Raw genomic sequence first — 21,989 nt, forward strand, 5'->3', positions numbered from 1 at the left:
GAACAGGGCTTTAACAGGGGAAAAGAAAAAGGAACAAGGTCAGTGTAGTTTTTAAAAAAAAATTAATTTATCGAAGTATATCACTCATACATAAACATACATGAACAGTAAATGTACAATAATAGTTGTGAACTTACAAAATAAACATATATAACATCATACAGGACTCTCATAACTTACCCTACCACCAATAACTTGCATTGTTGTTAAACCTTTTTAACTAACGATTAAAGAGCATTGTCAAAATATTACTACTAAACAAAGTATTTTTCCCTCAGTCAACCCTATTATTATCATCTTGATATCATTTATATATGAACATAAATAAACAATTAATTGTATAGTAAAAGTTGTGAACTTACAAAGCAAACATGCATACATCAGCCCTCCACCAATACCTTGCATTGTCATGAGTATTTGTTACAAATTATGAAAGAATATTGTTAAAATCTTACTACTAATCATAGTCATCTTATATTTGGTGTGTTTTTCCCCATCCTACCCTATTATTATTTTATAAATATATTTTTTATACAGAAGTTATAAACTTATAAAACAATCATGCACATGTGCAGAATACCCAAACAACACCCTTCCATCAGCATACCACACTGGTGGAACATTTGCTACAGATAGATAATATCATCTGATTGTTACCATGTCCATAGTGTACATCTGGCTTACATTTTCCATACTGCCTCATTATCAACACAGAACATCTTTCGCATAAATGCAAGAATATATTACTGCTGCTAACCACAGGCCATAGGTCACTCCAGCTGTATTTTTCCCCATGCCTCTCCGTATTTCCAACGCCCTGCAGTAATGATGTACGTTTGCTCTAGCTCACAAAGGACACTCTTGCATCTGTACCATCAAGCACAATTCTCATCTACCTCTTGATTTACTGTGCTGTTCAGTTTATAGATTATTCTCTAGCACTCTGGCAATTGGCATTTACATACCTAGACTACCATTTTCAGCCACGTCCCCATTTATAAAACAGCTGTTACTATGTGTTACCATTCACTATATACATGTCCACACTTATACAGTAAAGCTAATTAAAACTTCTACATACATTAAACATCAGGAGTCCATCTCAGTCCTCCTCTTATCTCCTTTAAGAATCCACCATCCACCACCAGGTCTTGAAGGTATTTTTCTACAATTTCTTCTAGAAGTTTTATGGTTCTTGCTTTTATTTTTAGTTTTTTGATCAATTTTGAGTTAATTTTTGGATAAGGTTTGAGATAGGGGTCCTCTTTCCCTCTTTTGGCTATGGGTATCCAGTTCTTTCAGCACCATTTGTTGAATGCACTGTCCTGCCCTAGCTGTGTGTGTTTTACAGGTTAGTCAAAAATCACTTGACCATAGATGTAAGGGTCTGTTTCTGAACCATCAGTTTGGTTCTTTTGGTCTATGTGTCTGTCTTTATGCCAGTACCGTGCTGTTTTTACCACTATAGCTAGGTAATATGATTTAAAGTCTGGAGATGAAGGTTTGCTTTTCCTTTTTATGATGTTTCTGGCTATTCAGGACCCCTTACCCTTCCAAATAAATTTGATGATTGTGTTTTCAATTTTTTTGTGTGTGTGCTGGTGGAAGTTTATCGGGATTGCATTGAATTTGTATATCAATTTGAGTAGAATTGATATCTTAATGATATTTAGTCTTCCAATCCATGAGCATGAAATGTTCTTCCAGTAATTTAGGCCTTTTTTGATTTCTTTTAACATTGAGTTGCAGTTTTCTGAATACAGGTGCTTTACATCGTGGTTAAGTTTATTCCTGACTATTCAAGCTTTGTCATATTTCCTTTTCTCCACTCCTTTGACACATTGTTAGTTACTTTCATTGATATAATCTTCATTTCTAGACTCTTTTCAGGCCTCTCTCCTGTCTTTTCTTTTCAGGCTCTAGCACACCCCATAGTATTTCCTGAAAATCTGGTCTCTTGCTTAGGAATTCTCTCAGTTTCTGTTTATCTGTGAATATTCTAATCTTGCTTTCATTTTTGACAGATAGTCTTGCTGGATATAAGATTCTTGGCTGGAAATTTTTCTCTTGTACTATCTTAAATATGTCAGACCACTGTCTTCTTGCCTTCATGGTTTCTAGTGAGACATCAGCACTTAATCTTATTGGGTATCCCTTATATGTTCTGCATTGCTTTTCTCTTGGTGTTTTCAGAATTCACTTTTTGTCTTTGGCATTTGACATTCTGATGAGTATGTGTCTTGGAGTTGGTCTATTTGGATATTTTTGGATGGGAGTATGTTGTGCTTCTTGGACATGGATGTCTATGTCCTTCAGTAGGGTGGGGAAATTTTCTACCATTATTTCTTCAAATATTCCTTCTGCCCCTTTTCCCTTTTCTTCTCCTTCTGGGACAGCCATGACACGTATGTTTGCACACCTTTTGCTGTCATTTAGTTCCATGAGACCTTTGTTCAATTTTTTCCATTCTTCATCTGTGTTTTTGTATGTTTACTTTCAGGGGCCATTTCTTCAGGCTCACCAATCCTTTCTTCTTCCTCCTTAAATCTGCTATTACATGATTCCAATTTTTAAAAAAATTTCATTTATTGTACCTTTCCCATAAGATATGCTAGTCTTCTATTTATGCTTTCAAATTCTTCTTTGTGCTCATCCAGTGTCTTCTTAATATCCTTGATCTCTTTAACCATCTCATTGAATTTATTAAGGAGATTTGTTTGAACATCTGTCATTGTCTCAACTCCTTTATGCCATCTGGAGGCTTATCTTGTTCCTTTAACTGGTCCATAGCTTCCTGTTTCTTGGTGTGGATTGTAATTTTTGGTTGGTATATTGGCGTCTGGCTTACTAGAATATTTATTCTGGGTGCAGTTTTTCTCTTTAGTTTCTCCCTTGCTGGTTGTGGAGAATGCAGCAAAATTGTAATTGGTGCTATATGCTGTGGAGGCTCAAGCTGCCCTCATTGTGCCAGGGACCAATTAACTTCTCCCAACTTTCTTCTTTGTCAGGGATAGTGACAGAGTCACAGGTGTGTAGAATAATCCAAGTGTGCAGACCTGGAATGTAGTGTCCCAGAGAGACTGATGATGCTTCACACCCCTTTTTCCCCTGCCTGGGGCGGGGTTAAAGCTGGAGGTGTGGGCAGCAATCTATGCTGGGGCAAGTGCGGTCCAAGATGACCGCACTTGCCCCAGTAGACTTCTGATTTTCAATCTTTGCCAGCCGAAGGTACCTGCAGTTACCTGGATAGGCTGGTGCAGGGCCCGCCAGCCTCCTCCCTGCCAGAGGTGGGGCTGAAGCCTAGTCTAGGGCTGCAGGCTGATCTGGGTGAAAGAAACTGGTTCCTACTGTCACTATGATTTTCGGTTACCCTGGTTTCCCTTCAGGCTGGGAGTGGAGTAAAAATGGTGGCCACAGGCCTCTTTACAACTTAGGCAGATTCACACCCCAGCTGTTCCCAGGGTTATATCTTAGCCAGCCGAGTCTACCAATCAGTAGCTGAAATCGGCAGCCAACCGTCTCCTCCTCCCATTTTTGGGAAATGGAGCTTCCAATTCCAGCCACAGAATAGTTCCTGCGCCGGCTCATGCTGCCAGGGTAGGATAATCACCAGCCTCTGGGGCTTGGCCAGTAATTTTCCTCAGAGGCTTCCGCAGGTCCCCGCACCTTCCTCCCTCCTGGAGGTGGCCCTGGGGCCTAGGCTTGAGCTGCAATCTGATCTGGATGGAAAGAAGCTGGTCTCCACCAGCACTGGGATTTTCAGTCTGCCTACTTCCCCTTGTGCCAGGCACAGAGTTAAGATGGTGGCTCCTGGCCTTTCTGACTTGGACAGGTTCAAACTTTAGCTATTCTCAGGATTATGCTTTAGCCCGCTGAATGTACTCATCAGTAGCGGATGTTGGTACCCAGTCGTCTCTTCCTCCCTCGTTTTTGGAAAGTGGAGCTTTCAATGTCAGCTGTGGAACAGGTCCTGAGGTGGCCTGTGCCTCCAGTGTAGGATGGGCACCGGCCTCCGGGGTTTGGAGTGCTCTACTTATGAGTCTCTCTGCACATGGGCAGCCTCCTCCTTCCATTTCTTCAAGGATGTGGCAGAATGCTTTTCTGATCTTCTGGAGCCCCATATAGGTTCTTCAGCTAGCTCCAGAGAGCTCTGCATGTTTGCTAACTGCCCTGTAGTAGGAGCTGACTCTTGGAATGCCTTATTCCGCTGCCATCTTGCTGGTTGTCTCCTCAGTGTAGTTTTAATTTGTATTTCCCTTAGTATGAATAGGGTTGAGCATTTTTTCATATGGATAAGAACTATTTGCATTTTTCTTTTTATGAGCTGTCTATAAGGTTTTTGGTCTTTTTGTTTCCTTTTGTAGTGTCTTTATTCGAACCTAAGCTGACTAAATGATTTTCCCATTTTTGGTGCCCACATTTTGTGTAATTCCCTATCCTTGATTGGGGAAGGGTCCTGTGACTTGCCACTAGCCAACAGAATATGGTAAAGGTGATAGACTGACAGGCTGGAGCTTTTTTTTTTAAAGATTTATTTTTTATTTATTTCTCTCTCCCCCACCAGCCGTCTGCTCTCTGTGTCCATTTGCTGTGTGTTCTTCTGTGTCTGCTTATATTCTTGTCAGTGGCACCGGGAATCTGTCTCTTTTTGTTGCGTCATCTTGCTGCGTCAGCTCTCCGTTTGTGCGGCACCACTCCTGGGCAGGCTGCACTTTTTTTCACGTGGGGCTGCTCTCCTAACAGGGCACACTCCTTGTGCATGGGGCTCCCCTACGTGGGGGACACCATTGCATGGCACGGCACTGCCTGTGCACATCAGCACTGCGTTTGGGCCAGATCACCACACGGGTCAGGAACCCTGGACCACCCACGTGGTAGGCAGACATTCTATCAGTTGAACCAAATCCACTTTCCCTGGAGCTTTTTTTAAGAACTCCTTTGTGACTTTCTTCTATGATAATTTGTCTGTTTCGACTTTTTGTTAGTACTGGATTATTTGGCTAAGTTATATTTACCTAAAATATCCATTTCTTCTAGGTTTTCACATTTATTTGTATAGAATTATACTAAGACATCTTTTGATTTTTAAAGTTTTCTCTTGCAGTGTTTTCAAATTTATCATTAAGAAATCATAGAGAAAATTTAGGACTTTTTGCTGGCATGGTGAATATTTTACTTAAAAATGCCTAATGAAACTGTTTTAAACTGCTGGTTGCAGCGTCTGCTTGCCTTCTTAGGAGGGACCAAACCCAGGACCTCTCGTGGGAGGTAGGCACTCAGCTGCTTGAACATCTGCTTCCCCAGCTCACTCTTTCTAGTAACGAAACTAACAATTATTCAACCCTACCAGGACCTTTAATACATTGGCGCATACATATTTTTTCATCTTGCCCCATTCCTCTATATCCTTACGTCTCTTCTTACCTAACTTAAATCTGTGCTGTCATTTTGTTTTTTTTTCCTTTTTTTCTTTTTCAAATCCACCTGTTTGTGCTGTCATTTTAATTATCACACTGCATATGTCTTCAACTCCCTTGTCCCGTTCTTCTGTACCTTCCTGACAAAATCCCAACTCTAACTGTCCCTAAGAAGATACCAGACCATGACTGGAGAAAAACATAAACCATATTGACTTGTATCACTTTAAACTCATGTACACAACTAGCTAGCCTTATATTCATTTAACTTTTGAAAAATATATTACATTCATGCCTAGCTGTTGAAGTTTTGTTTTTTATTTAACTATTCAAGTTTAAGATTGAAAGGATTTGTTCACTGGTTATTTTGTATTAACTAATCTGTGTTTTGATCCTCCTTTTCAATGTTTTCATCCTTGGCTATTGAAGCAATGGGTAATTGCCTGTAAAAGGAATAGCAAACAGTACAAAGCAAAAATACTTTATTGTATAGCTGCTGTATTCATTTTTTCCTCTTTTCTTTCTTTATTCTTAAAGATGCTTTAGATTACAAAAAATTTACATAAAAATATAGGGGCTTCCAATATACCCTACCTCTCCCCCTTTCACATTTTCTCCTATTAATAACATCTTTAATTATTGTTGTATGTATTCATTTTTTAAAAGAAGCTTTAGATTACATAAATGTTACATCAAAATATAGGGGATTCCCATACACTGCACCCTCTCCCCTATATTCATTATTCGATTGTTAATATAATTAGACTAAAATTTCTGCTTTTGATTTTGTAATGGATGTTTTAATTTTTTTTCTTTAAGCAGTTAAGAAATTTATTATATTAAATAATAGACATCTGATTGCTTTGCGCTTTCTTCACATTTGGGTGTTAATTTGTTGCCCTGTCTGCAAATAGATACTTTGTTCCTTCTAAAGACTATTGTAGTTAACTGTGTGAAAGAAAAGATGTAATATATTTTTTAAAGATTTATTTTTATTTATTTCTCCCCATCCCCTGTTGTTTGCTCCCACTGTCTGTTTGTTGTGTGCCTGCTTTCTTATAGGAGGTACCAGGAACTGAACCTGGGGCCTTCCATGTGGGAGGGAGGTGCCTCATTGCTTGAGCCACCTCTGCTCCCTGCTTTGTTGTATCTCTCATTATGTTTTCCTCCTTGTGTCTATTGTTGCGTCAGTTCACCATGCCAGCCCATAGGGTCAGCTCTCTGTCTGGCTCCTCTTCTTTAGGAGGCACTAGAAACCAAACTCAGTACCTCTCATGTGGTAGTTGGGAGCTCAATCGTTTGAGCCACATTAGCTTCCCAAAAGGATGTGATTTTATACGTTTTTGTCATTTTACAGGTTCCTTAATTTAATGTAGTGATTCACTACATAAAAATGTTTTATAAAGAATTATAATGTAGATTGGAGAAAATATCTACTTAATAGGGCTCTTGAGAGTTAATACATTTTACAGTTCAGGAAATCAGAAAATCTTGAGGTTGAGCTATTGTGGATAGGATAGGCGGAGGATATTCTGTGTAGAAATTAGACAAAATTAGCTAACTCCTAAGGGTGGGTCTTTGAGGAGAGAGATTGTTTCCACTTTGCCCTTTGGTGCTGACAGCCAAGAAGGAACCTAAGATTATGTAGTAGACAAAACAGAAAGCCATCTCCTGTAGTTTTTTATTTTTTTGTTTCTTGTTTAAAATTTTTTTTTAAATTAGAGAAGTTGTGAACCTAACAAAATAATCATGTATAACAGGCAGAATTCCCATACATCACCTCTTCACCAACACCTTGCATTGTTGTGGAACATTTGTTACAGATTATGAAAGAATACCAACACCTTGCATTGTTGTGGAACATTTTTTAGAGATTATGAAAGAACATCATCAAAATATTACTGATAACTGTGGTCCATAGCTTACATTTGGTGTATTTTTTTCATAAACCCTCCAATTATTAACACCATGTATTAGTATTATACATTTGTTACAGTTCATGAGAGAATGCTCATATTTGTACCGTTAAACACAGTCTGTCATCCACCACATGGCTCGCTTTATTTTACAGTCCCATGCCTTGTACAGTACATCCAGCATGTACACCTAGTGGCTCTTGGTTTTATCACAGGGTTGTGTTGTCATTGCCTCAGTAAATTTTTAAGTGTTTTCCTTAGTCCAATGGAAAGAATCCCATAACCCCCTATTATTGACTTGTAGTAGTGATACAGTACCTTCTTTGACAGTGATGCAAGAATATTACAATACTGCTGTTAACTATAGTCCATAAGGTACAATGATTGTGTTTTTCCTGTATATCACCATATTCTTACCACCTTGTAACAGTGGCATACATTTATTCTAGTTCATAGAAGAATTTCTTGTATTTGTACTATTAACCACAATCCTTACCCACCACCAGGTTCACTGTGTTAAACAGTCCCTAGATTATTCTCTAGCTTTCTTTTAATTGACCTTTATATCCCTAGACTACCCTTTTCAACAACAGTCACATTTACAAATTAGGGTTAGTTAATCTCATTATAAATTTGTTACCATCAACTCTATCCATTTCCACACTTTTACAATCAGGTAATTAAAAATTCTACATACATCATCAGTACCCCTTCTCATCCCTCATCTTATCCTACTTACCTAAACTATAGATTTTAAATCCAAGTGTTTATTCTTAGTATTTAGTTCATATTAGTGAAACAATACAATATTTGTTCTTTTGTGTCTGGCTTATTTCACTCAGCATAATGTCCTCAAAGTTCATCCTTATTTTCATATGTGTCCCAATTTCATTTCTTCTTACAGCAGCATAGTATTCCATCATATATGTATACTACATTTTGTTTATCCATTTGTCATTGATATACTCTTGGGTTAACTTCTGTCTTTTGGCAACTGAATAATGCTGCTATGAACATTGGTCTGCAAGTGTCTGTTCACATCCCTGTTTCCAGTTCTTCTGGCTGTATTCCTAGTAGAGAGATTGCTGGATCATAATGGCAGTTCTTTGTTTAGCTTCCGGAGGAACTGCCAAACTGTCTTCCACAGAGGCTGCACCATTCTGTCTTCCCACCACCAGTGAAGGAGTGTTCCTATCTCCACATCCTCTCCACCACTTGTAGTTTTCTGTCTTTTTAATAATGGCTATTCTGTGAGGTGTGGAATGGTATCCCATTATAGTATTGCTACCTTTTGCCTATTTGTATTTCCTCTTTGGAAAAATGTCTACTTAAGTCTTTTGCCAATTTAAAAAAATGGATTGCTTACCTTTTTATTGTTGAGTTGTATGAGCTCTTTATATAGCATGAAACTCAAACCCTTATCAGATATGTGGTTTTTCAAATATTTTTTTCCATGAAGTAGATTGCCTTTTCACTTTTTGACAAAGTCCTTTGAAGCATCTGCTTTTCTTGATGTATTTCTTCTGGGCATGGTTTTTCTCTTTAGTCTAGGGCTTTCTATTTGATTGGCTTTATGCCACAGCCCTTCTTAGATACTTGGTTCAACTTATTTTGGAACTTTAAAATAGTTCAAGTTTAGCCAGTCCAAATTTTTTCAGCTTTTATTCATGTTTCTTGTCCTTTCTTCCTTGCTGGGGGGTGGATTAGGAGCCAAGGGTGCAGTTGGTAAACCATGGAGGGTGAAGCTGCCTGTGTAGCCCAGGAAGCGATGAAATTTCCCCCCATCATCTCCCCTGCGGGGGGTGGGGATGAAGCCAAAAACTGTGTGCAGGGATCTCAGCTGTCCAGGCCAAGACCATCTGTAGTTGCCTAGAGAGATTGATGAAGCTCCATCTACCTTCCTCCCCTACCTGGGGCAGATGTGGAGCCACAGCTGTGGACAGTAAGCTAAATTGGGCAGGCTGAAACTGACTGCAGTTTCCCAGATAGACTGACGAAGCCCAGCCTCCCTTCTCCCCTGCCAGGGACAGGGATGGAGCCAGAGGTGTGCCAACAATCTATGCCATGTTGACCAAAACCTACTGTAGTTGTCTGCAAAGGCTGAGGAAGCACCACCCACCTTCCTTCTGTGTCGGGCAGGTTTGGAGCCACAGTTGTGGGTAATAGTCTAAGCAGTAGAGGCCAAGGGTGTCTGCATCTGCCCAGAGAGGCTTGTACAGGTCCCCCCAGCTTCCTCCCTGTCAGGGGTGAGTAGGGCAGCAGTGTTACCTGGGTGGAATAGCCAGTGCCTACCTTCACTGTGATTTTCAGTCAGCCTTGCTTCCCCTTAGGCCAGGGAACTGGAGTTAAAATGGAGGCTACTGGCCTCTTTCTGACTTGGACAGGTTCAAACTTTAGCTGTCCTTAGGACTGGACTTGAGTCAGCTGAATTTACTCATCAGTAGCTGAAATCAGTATCTGTCTCTTCCACCCCTATTTTTGGAAAATGGAGTTTTCAACTTCAGCCAGCGAATAGCTCCCAAGGTGTTGCTCTGCCGTCAGGAGATGGGCACCATCCTCTTCAGCATGGAATGATGTACTTAACATGTCTTCACCACAGATGGGCAGCCTCCAAGGATGTTGCAGGATGTTGTTCTTCCAAGGATGTTGAAGGATGCTCTTCTGGTCGCCTGTGCCCCCACACAAGTGATTTAGATAGTTTCTGGCTGATGACTCACTGTACTTTAGGACAAGCTCACTCTTGGAACTCCCTACTCTGCCATCTTGCCCCGCTCCCTGCCCCTCCCATCCAGTCATCTGTTGTTATCACAAATATATTTAAGTTATGAAATTTGACAGTGAGATCCTGGGTTGTTTTTGGTACATTTTCCAATAATAGATAAGCCTGTTCTTCTGACTTCGTTTTTGTACTGTTTTTGAATAAGGTAGTCATGATTTCTATTTGTAGCATTAAGGTTTTGCTTGGCTCATATAGAAGAGTGATGAATTTGTGTCAAAATTCCCAGCATTTTGCAAACATTGATAACCACATTACTGTGATTTTTTTTAAATTAAACTAATATTAAATGTTTCTTACGTGCCAGGCAGTGTTACAAGCTCAGGGGATACTGTAGAGAATAGGAGAGGCAAGAACTCTTGCTCAAATGGAGCTTATCGTCTTACAGTGGAAAACAGACAAATAAGAAACACAATGATTAAGCAAATATGTATTATGTAAGAAGGTGATAAGTTCTGTGGAGTAAGATCAGTAGTTCCAGAGTTTTGTGGTTGAGTTGCAGTTTTAAATAAGATAGTCTAGGTAGGGCCATATTGAGAAGGTAATATTTGAGGTGAGAGGGTTGGCCATGTGGTTATCTGGGAGGAAAAGGACTCTAGGTAGAGGGAAATGCCAATGCATAGTCCCTAAGTGGAAGTGTGATTACATGTTTGATGACCTGTAAAGGACCTGTGTCTAGGGTAAAATGAATGTGGAGAAAAGCAGTAGGAGATATGGTCTGAGAAGCAATGCCAGATTATATATGGACTTGTAGGTCATCGTAAGGGGGAGATGGTCACATATGTCACTTACATTTTATATTAAATTTAGATCTAGTGAGGAGGAGAGAAAAGCTAACATTTGTTGAATTTCTACTATTTTTATTTGTTCTGTAAATATTCAGCATCTTCTGTGTGCCATGCATTGTACTAAGTTAAGGGAATACAGTAGTGAGCAAAACAAACCAAAACAACAGGAAAAACACAGTTTTTGTGGAGCTTATATTGGCCCAGTGCAAATCATTGTGTTTTGTGTGTCAGTCTTTGTACCTGATGTTTTACATACATTATCTCATGTAATTCTGAATTTTTTATTTAATTCTACCTATCCAGTAAGATATTTAGGTGATATTGTTAACTTGGAATATAGTTGATGGAAATCAGGCTAAGAAAATTTGGTAATTTTTCCAAAGTTATAAAGTCAGTAAATGACAGAATGTGATTAGAACTTAAGTTTTGTCTTTTCATTTTATACCAAGGGTTCCTAGATCTGGCTGTATATCAGAATTAACTGGGACTGGGAGTGGATGTGGCTCAAGCAGTTGAATGACTGCTTCCCACATGGGAGGTCCCACGTTTGTCCCTGGTTCCTCCTAAAAGCGAAAAAACAAACAAAAGGCAAACAAACAAAAAAACCAACTCCGGGGAGCTGATGCTGCTTAGTGGTTGAGTGCTGGCTACCCACATAAGGAGGTTCCGGATTCAATACCTGGCCCCAGTACCTCAAAAAAAAAAAAAGAATTAACTGGGATGTTTTTTAAAGATATAGATTTCTTAAAATTCTACCTGGAAATTCTGATTTAGCTTATTTGTTATGAAACCCTAGGAATGTGAATTTTTAATTTTTAATAAGCACTTTTTAATAAGCACAGTTTTTAATAAGTTCCCATATTATGGAACTGTTACCTCCAGTGTTATACTGATGGTTTGCATGATACATAAATTAAGAAATTACTTGAAAATAAACCTCCTTTAGAATGAAGTTGGGAGCAGCAAGCACAATGCTGCTTGCGCCCCTGCACGCTGTTGCCTCTGCTGTCATGGCCACCGCCCAGTCTAGGGGACGAGAACCTGGTGGCCTGTGGTGTGAGTGATATTTAAGGCGTTCCCTGTGGCGAAGATCGACGTGCCTTTGTCCGTGTTCGGGGACCACAGTACTGGGGAGGTGATCCACTCCCAGAATGTTATGGCTGCAGCTTCTATTGCCAATATTGTAAAAAGTTCTCTTGGTCTAGTTGGCTTGGATAAAATGTTGGTGGATGATATTGGAGATGTAACCATTACTAATGATGGGGCAAATATCCTTAAGTTACTAGAGGTAGAACATCCTGCACCTGCAGTTCTTTGTGAGCTGGCAGATTTGCAAGACAAAGAAGTTGGAGCCTGAACTACTTCAGTGGTTATTATTGCAGCAGGACTTCTGAAAAATGCAGATGAACTAGTGAAACAGAAAATTCATCCCACACCAGTTATTAGTGGCTATCAACTTGCTTGCAAGGAAGCAGTGCGTTATATCAGGGAAAACCTAATTATTAATACAGATGAACTTGGAAGAGATTGCCTGATTAATGTTGCTAAGACATCTGTGTCTTCCAAAATCATTGGAATCGATGGTGATTTCTTTAAGTACACAGATACGAGAGGCCAGCCTCGCTATCCAGTCGATTCTGTTAATGTTCTGAAAGCCCATGGGAGAAGTCAAATGGAGAGTAGACTGATCAATGGCTATGCACTCACCTGTGTGGTAGGATCACAGGGCATGCCCAAGAGAATAGTTAATGCAAAAATTGCTTGCCTTGACTTCAGCCTGCAGAAAACCAAAATGAAGCTTGGTGTACAGGTAGTTATTACAGACTCTGAAATACTGAACCAAATTAGGCAGAGGGAATCAGATATCACCAAGGAAAGAATTCAGAAGATCCTAGCAACTGGTGCCAATGTTATTCTCACCACAGGTGGGAATGATGATATGTGCTTGAAGTATTTTGTGAAGGCTGGTGCTATGGCAATTAGAAGAGTTTTAAAAAGGGACCTTAAACGCATTGCTAAAGTGTCTGGAGCAACTATACTTTCAACCCTGGCCAATCTGGAAGGTGAAGAAACTTTTGAAGCTGCAGTGCTGGGACAAGCAGAAGAGGTGCTACAGGAGAGGATTTGTGATGATGAACTGATTTTAATAAAAAACACTAAGGCTTGTACATTTGCATCAGTTATCTTACATGGGGCAAATGATTTTATGTGTGACAAGATGGAGAGCTCTTTACATGATGCTCTTTGTGTGGTGAAAAGAGTTTTGGAATAAAAATCTGTGGTTCCAGGTGGGTGTGCTGTGGAAGCAGCTGTTTTCATATACCTTGAAAACTATGCAACCAGGTTGGGGTCTCGAGAACGGCTTGCTATTGCAGAGTTTGCAGGATCTCTTCTTGTTATTCCTAATACACAGGCAGTTAATGCTACTCAAGACTCTGCAGATCTGGTTGCAAAGTTAAGAGCTTTTCATAATGAGGTGCATATCAACCCAGAATGTAAAAATCTAAAATGGATTGGTCTTGTTTTGTCAGTGGTAATCCTCGGAGCAACAAACAAGCAGGGGTGTTTGACCCTACCATAGTTAAAGTTAAGAGTTCGAGGTTTGCAATAGAAGCTGCAATTACTATTCTTCGAATTGATGATCTTATTAAATTACACCCAGAAAGTAAAGATGATAAACATGGAAGTTACGAAGATGCTGTTCATTCAGGAGCCCTGAATGACTGATGTGGTTTTTTTCTATCTTTTATTTATAACAATGTTAGATGGAAATGTCTTGTACCTTGAGCATACACATTAAAGTACAACAAGCTCTAAAAAAAAAAGAATGAAGTTGGTTGTATTAAACTAAAACCCCAAAACAAAGATAAAATGATCAAAATCATCATTGTATTTGTCATATTACTCAAAAGAAGCATCTATTGAGGCCCTAAGACCAGAGACTGATCTTCAAGTGTTATTTTTAGGCAGGAGGGCAGCATATCCCCTTGTAGTGGAAGCAAGTATCACTGAGCTAGGAAAGCTCAGGTTTTTAAACTGTAGTGGGAAACTCCCTTTCTCTGGTTACTTTAGGGCCATTATTGTTTACATCTTTTTTTTTTTTTTTTTTAAGAAACTTCAGAGTTACATTAAAAATGTAGGGGGGAAGCGGACTTGGCCCAATGGATGAGGTGTCCGCCTGCCACATGGGAGGTCCGCGGTTCAAACCCCGGGCCTCCTTGACCCGTGTGGAGCTGGCCCACATGCAGTGCTGATGCTCGCAGGGAGTGCCGTGCCACGCAGGGGTGTCTCCCGCGTAGGGGAGCCCCACACGCAAGGAGTGTGCCCCATAAGGAGAGCTGCGCATGGCACCGCACACAAGGAGAGGTGATACAGCAAGATGACACAACAAAAAGAGACAGATTCCCGGTGCCACTGGTTAGGATAGAAGCGGTCACAGAAGAACACACAGCGAATGGACACAGAGATCAGACAACTGGGGCGGGGGGGAGGGGAGAGAAATAAATAAAAATAAATCTTAAAAAAAAAAGAGGGGATTCCCATATGCCCCACCTCCTTCCCCTCCCATACGTTCCCACATTAACAACATCCTTCATTGGTGTGGTACATTTGTTAAAATTGATGAACACATATTGAGGCTTTGCCACTAACTGTGGACTATAGTTTTCATTATAGTTTACACTCCGTCCTACACAGTTTTGTAGGTTATAACAAAATATATAATGGACTGTATCTGTCATTGCAATGTCATGCAGGACAATTGCAATGTCCTGAAAATCTGCCCATATTACACCTATTCTTCCCTCTCCCTTCCTCAGAATCTCTGGTGGCCACTGCTTTTATATCATGGATAAAAGTTCTTCCATTGCTAGAATACTAATAAGTCTGTAGTGGAATGATAGTAAGTCTCCTTTAGTCCATGATTCATTCCCCAGTCTTAAGGATTTGGGGATGGTGATGCCCACTCTGTTTCTAATTGTGAGGGGACTTAGATCCATGGGGCAGATGGATGGGAATTTCTTGGTTGCAGTTACAGACGTTCTCTGTTCCTTGAATGGGCAATGTCCATCATCATCTCCTTGTTAGTTGTCCTGGGTGAGTCCAGTGAACTGGAGAGTAGGTATTGCAATGCTACTTAGATTCAGGGCTTAACAGGCATGTAAACAGACCAAAGCTTTAAGCCTCTGGGACATACATTTAGCAAGTATAGTACTACTTATAGGTTCATATAAAAGGAGCAAAAGAGCCGTGTGTAAGGAAACTATGAGTCTAACTCTGTTTCTCTAGGGAGCATAACTTCCAAAGTAAGGCCCACTAACAGGATGCCCATTTCCTAGCTTGTCTGCCCTGCTTATAGTGTCTAGATGACTCCAGAGCCCTTAGGAGCCCCAATGTTTGAGGTACTATTTACTGTTGGCAGTCAATGAGATCCTGCTGAGATGTGCATAAGCATAACCTGTGGAATGATCTCCTGACTCACTTTGAAATCTCTTAGCCATAAAAACTCATTTGTATTAAATATTCCTCCCTTTTGGTCAAGGTCGTTTTCCAGGTGCATTGCTAGTTGGCACTTGGTGGTAATCCCTTGGTGACAGGGAGACTCATCCCTGGGAGTCATGTCCCTTGCTGGAGGAAAGGTAGTGCATTTCTTTGCCGAGTTTGGCTTAGAGAGAGGCCACTTTTGAGTAACAAAGAGGCTTTCAGGAGGTAACTCTTAGGCAATATATAGTCCTAAACTAAGTTTCAATTTAATAAGAAACTGTTTACAACTTTGTTTTGATTCGCTGTATGCAGATTAATAAACCCTGAAATGTTGATTTTAGATAGGATTAGTGCTTTGCTACCCTTACTTGTCTGGATGTTAGTTAGTTTTACAAATGATAATTAGACAACCCTAACCTTAATGTTGGTTGAATGTGATTAATGTGATAAATGTGATTAAAAGTGTTGATTAAAAACACTCACTGGGTTTTATGTGGTATTATTGATAAGGCAGTGTGGTCAGAATTGGCAGTCAGAATTCATATACTCACACTCTACTCTTCCCTCATCTTTGCCATCTTTTTATTCTTATAGAATTTACCATAATGTGACATATACTTTTCTGTTTATATTTTGTCTTCCTGCATGCCCCTCCCCCACTAGGATATAGCTTGGCGAGAGAACAGGGGCTTGGTTTTGTTCACTGTTGTATCCCCCAACACCTAGAATAGAACCTGGCACACAGTAGGTGCTTCATAATGAATGGTTTATAGTCACGAATCCCATAAACTAAACTGATTTATTTTTAACTTATTCCTAGTTTCTGACTTTTTATATATGAATTGAATTACACAAACTTTGTCTATTTTTCTCCTCAGCCATGATTCAGACTTTACATTTCGTTCTGCTCTGTTGAACCTCTTTGCCTCTCATCTGTGCTTGGTATAGGCCCCAAGTAAATTCAGCTTACTCCCTATTCAGGAGAAACAAGATTAGATAAAAATAGGAGGGATTCTTTTTTCTTCTCCTTCTTTGTATTTACTTGTAAGACTCTCTCTGTAAGCAAAACAGATATAGAATGCCACATTGTAAAAATAAATACATACCGATAGAAAGTGGAATATAATATGTAAAAATGAAAAGTTTTGTTAGGATGGTGATATTCTATGAGGAAGTTATTGCTATTTCAAACTATTATAGTCATAATTCCTCAGAAATTATAAAAATGTACTCAAGAAAGTAAAAAATCATATATCAGTCACCACTGTTAAAATTTAATGTATATCCATCCAGACTTTTTTCTGTGCATATATCATGCATATGTAAAACTTACAGTATGGATAGTGTTTTATTGCCTGGTTTTATCATGTAATTTATTGTTTATACCTTTCTCCATGTCATTAAATATTGTATTGTAACATTTTAATATTTACATGGTATTCTGAATTTACTTATCTTTTGTTGGCCTTTTAAGGTTACATATTCGCACTGTTATATAATAGATAATATTGGGATGGATATCCTTATTGGTAAATATTTATGTACATCTGTTATTTATTTCTTAACAAAGGCTTCCTAAATTGGATTGGTTAGTAGATTCTTACTCTTAAAATAATAATAGTAAATCCAGTACTTGTGTTTCTCCTTTGGAAGTTTTCCTGGGCCCCTCAATGATTGTATCTCCTGAATTTTTTCACCACAAATGTACATCTCCTGAACCATGTATTGTTTAGTTTTGACAGTTTTTCACTTTTACATAAAAAGAGTCTTTCTTTGTATATTTTTCATGACTTGCTTTTCACTTAAGATTGTTTTTGAAATTCAGATAAGTTCATTCTGGTTTATTGAATTGAAATATATCACAGTTAATTAAGTCATTCTATTGTTGGGAGACATTTAGGTTGTGTCTATCATTTTGTTTTTTGCCACAGTGCTTTTTCAGACTACTTGTACGTGTTTCTTGCACAAGTGAAGGAGTTTCTGTAAGGGAGTATGTTTTAAAACTATGCATTTAGTATTACGCATCCAGCGTTTATAAAAAGAAAGAAGCAAAGAAAAGAATGAAATTCAGCAGGAATAGGAAATATTGGTACATTGCAAATAGTAAGGGTAAGTCTTATTTTATGAAACTTTTCTTTGCTTAGACATGTATGTGTTCAGATAATCTGTACTTGATTCAGTGACAAATTTCTCACTGAGGCCCTCAGACTAAAGTTTGAAAGCCTCTGTTATAGGACAGTCACCTAGGACTGTAATTGCTGTGTTTTGGATATGTGCATTTTTAATAAGTTAATATCAAATTGTTTACCAAAGTGATAGTTCCAGTTTACATTTCCGTCAGCAATTGTAAGAGTTCAAAATAGCTTCATAAGCTCTTTTTCTTTCTGATCCTCATCAAACATTTTTCCAATTTGGTGTATGCTTGAAATGCGATCTCCTGATTTTCATTTTCATTTCCCTAATGACTAATGAAGATGATAATTTCAGATGTCTGTTAGTTAATCATGTTTTCTTCTCTGTATATCTGTTTTTATCTTTTATTCGTTTTTCTTTTGAGGTGTTTTATATTTATTACAAATAGATTGTTTTTCCCTCTTATGTTGATTGAATAGAAGTTTTGAATTTTAATTTCATCAAATTTGTCAAAGATACCCATCTATTTTTTATATATTAATAATTTAAAGCTTTGCCTTTCACATTTAAGTCTTTAATCCATCTGGCATTGATTTTGATGATGCTTATGTAGTAGGGACATTTCATTTTTTTTTCACACACAGATGATCAGTCAAGCCAGGACAGTTTATTGAATATTTTCCCCTACTGATCTGCATGATACTCCTGTCACATATCAAGTGTCCAAATATGTATGTGTCTATTTCAGGGTTTTTCCATTCTATTCCACTGGCTGTCTTGACTGTTTTCTTTATGCCAACACTTTCATTTTAATTACTAAAAGACTTTAATGAGTCTTCATTATCTGCTAGAGGAAGTTGCCCCATCTTGATTTTCTTCAGCAATTTTTGACTCTTTGATTTTCCATATAAATTTTAGAATAAGCTTATTAAGTTTTCTGAAAAACTTAGTTGGGGTTTTTGGTTTTGCTTTTTTAAAATTGTGGTTAACATATGAGATAAAAGTTGCCATTATAACTATTTTTAAGCATGCAGTTTACATTACATTTACAGTGTTGTGCTACCATCACCACCATCCATTACCAAAACTTTTTCATCACCCAAAACAGAAATTCTATACCTGTTAAGCAATAGCTCCCTATTCCCCACTCCCCAGTCCCTACCTCTAATTTACCTTCAGTGTATCAATTTATTTATTCTTGTTATTCCATATACGTGACTGTGATGGCTTGAAGCTGTATGGGCCCCAGAAAAGTATGTTCTTAAAGTCAGTCTATTCCTATGGGTATAAACCTTTTGTAAGTAGGACCTTTTGATTAGGTTAACTTCAGTCATGGCATGGCCCAGAGTGAGTCTTAGTCCTCTAACTGGAGACCTTTATAAGAGAATGAAATTCAGACAGAGAGAGAATGCCATAGAAGCAAGATGCTGAGAGCAGTGAACCCCAGAAGAGAAGGAAAAGACCAGCAGACCCACCATGTGCCTTGCCATGTGACAAAAGAGTCCAGGATTGCCAGCAGCAGTCTTTGGGGGTAAAAAGCATCTCCTGATGATGCCTCGATTTGGACATTTTTCTCAACCTCAAAACTGTAAGTTTGTAAGTCAATAAATTGCCATTATTAAAAAGTGACCCTTTTGGCAGCCTATCAAACTAGTCAGATTTTAGTGCCAGGGAAGTGGGGTACTGCTCTTGCAAATAGCAAAAATGTGGAATGACTTTATAAATGGGTAAGGGCTAGATTCTGGAAGATCTGTGAGGTACGTGATAGAAAAGGCCTAGATTGCTTTGAAGAAACTGTTGAAATATAGTTGCTAAAGGTGCTTCTGATGAGGCTTTAGATAGAAATGATGAGTGTGTCATTGCTGGAAGAAAGGTGACCCTTGTTTTAAAGTGACAGGGAACTTGGCAAAATCAGTCCTGATGTCAAAGGGAAGACAAAATTAGAAAATGACAAGCTTGGATATTTAGCTGAAATTTGCCAACTAACTGAAAGTGTCGCCTGACTCCTCTTTGCAGCTTATAGTAAAATGTGAGAGGAAAGGAGTAAGCTGAGAACTGAATTCCTGGGCATGAAGAAACTAGAAACTGATGTTTTGGAAAGTTCTGAGAGCTTGTGTGAGCATGGATTCAGCCAGCCATTTCAGTGCAAGTCAAGATTAGAGGTGGAGTTATCCAGGAAGTATCTGTGTGGAAGTTTCTAATGTTTAATGGTTTGGAATCCTGTGTACTACATGCAAAATTGACAAGTTTTTTTTTGAGATCTGTGTGAACGAAACCACTGCCAGCCTGGACTAAAAGAAACAGAAAAAAAGAGATGGATTGAAGGAAAATTGCCTTCAAAGGCAGAAGCATGGAAGTTGAAGTGTGGTCATCAAGATGAAGACATCTTCTCAGGTCAAGAGAGCAGACCCGCCCATGTACCTGGAAAGCATGAGTATGCCCTGGAGCGTCCTTTTGTTCAGGAAGAGTGTTACCACCCCAGGTTTGTCAGATGCTTGGGAGGATTACAGGAAGACGCATACTGGAGTCCTTTACAAGAGAATGAAATTCAGACAGAGAGAGAATGCCACGGAAGCAAGCTGAAAGCAGTGAACCCCAGGAGAGAAGGCAGAGACCAGCAGATACCACCATGTGCCTGCCATGTGACAGAGGAGTCAGGATTGCCATCAGCTAGTCTCTGGGGAAGAAGGCATTGCCTGATGATGCCTTCATTTGGACGTTTTTCTCATCCTCTAAATTGTAAGCTTGTAAGTCAATAAATTCCCATTGTTAAAAAGTGACCCATTTCTGGTACATTGCTTTCAGCAGCCTAACAAGCTAGAACAGTGGAATCATAGAATATTTGTCCTTCTTAACCCATCTTGTTTAACTTGTCATACTGTTTCCAAGGTTCATATATATTGTAGTGTGTATCAGAACTTTATTCCTTTCTGTGGCTGAAGAATCCATTGTATGGTTATATCACAGTTTGTTTATCCATTTATCAGTTGATGGACATTTGGATTTCCATCTTTTGACAATTGTTGATAGTGTTGGGATGAACATGTATGTACAAATGTTTGAACACCTATTTTCACTTCTTTTGGGAATATACCCAGGAATGGAATTGCTGGATCATTTGGTAATTCTATCTTCATTTTTTGATGAACTGCCAAAACTCTTTCCCACGGAGACTGCATCATTTTACATTCTAACTAGTATGAGGGTCCCAATTTCTCCACATCCTTACCAATATTTGTTCTTTCTCTTTAAAAAAAAGCAATCCTAGTGAGTAGGATTGCTATTAAGTGATATTACATGATTTTGGTTTGCATTGTTTTTTTTTTTAAGATTTAAAAAAAAAAATTCTCCTCCCCTCCTGTGGCCCCCCCCCATTTTTTGTTCTTCTGTGTCTGCTTCTATTCTTGTGAGTGGCACTGGGATATCTGTGTCACTCTTTGTTGCGTCATCTTGCTACATCAGCTCTTCGTTTGTGTGGCGCCACTCCTGGGCAGGCTGCACTTTCTTTTATGCTGGGCGGCTCTCCTTATGGGGCGCACTCCTTGTGCGTGGGGCTCCCCTACGCGGGAGACACCCCTGCATGACATGGCACTCCCTGTGCGCATCAGCACTGCACGTGGGCCAGCTCCACATGGGTCAAGGAGGCCCTAGGTTTGAACTGTGGACCTCCCATGTGGTAGGTGGATGCTCTATCCATTGAGCCAAGTCCACTTTCTGCATTGTTCTAATTACTAATGATATTGAGCATCTTTACATAATGCTTGCTGGCCAGTTGTGTATTTTTTTTGGAGAAATGTCTGTTATATGGTTCCTTTGTCCATTTTTTAAATTGGGTTGTTTTGTCTTTTTATTGGGTTGTCGGGGTTCTTTAAATATTCTAGATATTAAGCCCTTATCATATAGATGATTTACAACTTTTTCTTCTGTAGGTTCTCCTTTGACTTTCTTGATCACATCATTTTAGTTTTAGATTATCTTCATTATAAACCATACATTTCCTTAATTGGGTCTTCATTAATGTCTTTCAATAAAGTTTTATAATTTCTTTTTTAGAGATCTTATACATATTTTGTTTGATTGGACGTTTCTTCTTATGATTAAGGGATTGACTGGTCGTCTTTATAGTTCCTTTTTTGTTTTTTAAAGATTTATTTTTTATTTATTTCTCTCCCCTCCCTCCTCTCCCTTCCTCCAGTTGTCTGATCTCTCTGCCCATTCGCTGTTTGTTCTTCTGTGACCACTTCTATCCTTACCAGCAGCACCGGGAATCTGTCTTTTTTTGTTGCTTCATTTTGTTGTGTTAGCTCTCCGTGTGTGCAGTGCCATTCTTGGGCACTTTCTTTCGCACTGGGCGGCTCTTCTTATGGGGCGCACTCCTTGCGCGCATCAGCACTGCATGGGCCAGCTCCACATGGGTCAAAGAGGCCTGGGGTTTGAACCGCGGACCTCCCATGTGATAGGCGGATGCCCTATCCAT

General features: G+C 39.1%; 2 protein-coding genes across 14 annotated transcripts in view; both read left to right on the forward strand.

Annotated features, from left to right (window-relative positions):
- Positions 1–13,881, forward strand: part of LOC101425653 (T-complex protein 1 subunit alpha-like) — a 32,031-nt gene extending 18,150 nt beyond the window's left edge. Inside the window, 2 exon segments of the mRNA XM_058296562.2 lie at positions 11,988–13,416; positions 13,419–13,881. Coding sequence (XP_058152545.1) covers positions 11,988–13,416; positions 13,419–13,624 — 1,635 coding nt within the window. The 3' untranslated portion in view covers positions 13,625–13,881.
- The window catches only part of GALNT11 (polypeptide N-acetylgalactosaminyltransferase 11), a 92,831-nt gene that overhangs the window by 17,452 nt on the left and 53,390 nt on the right, over positions 1–21,989 (forward strand). For 6 of the 13 annotated variants that reach the window (XM_058298025.1, XM_012518724.3, XM_058298026.1 and 3 more), the window contains one exon: positions 17,311–17,488. The exons of the other annotated variants lie outside the window; for them this stretch is intronic. The gene's annotated coding sequence lies outside the window, so the exon portion shown is untranslated. The remainder of the gene's footprint in view (positions 1–17,310; positions 17,489–21,989) is intronic. 13 annotated transcript variants of the gene reach the window in all.

Source organism: Dasypus novemcinctus, chromosome 5, assembly GCF_030445035.2.
Source record: "Dasypus novemcinctus isolate mDasNov1 chromosome 5, mDasNov1.1.hap2, whole genome shotgun sequence".
Lineage (NCBI taxonomy): Eukaryota > Metazoa > Chordata > Mammalia > Cingulata > Dasypodidae > Dasypus > Dasypus novemcinctus.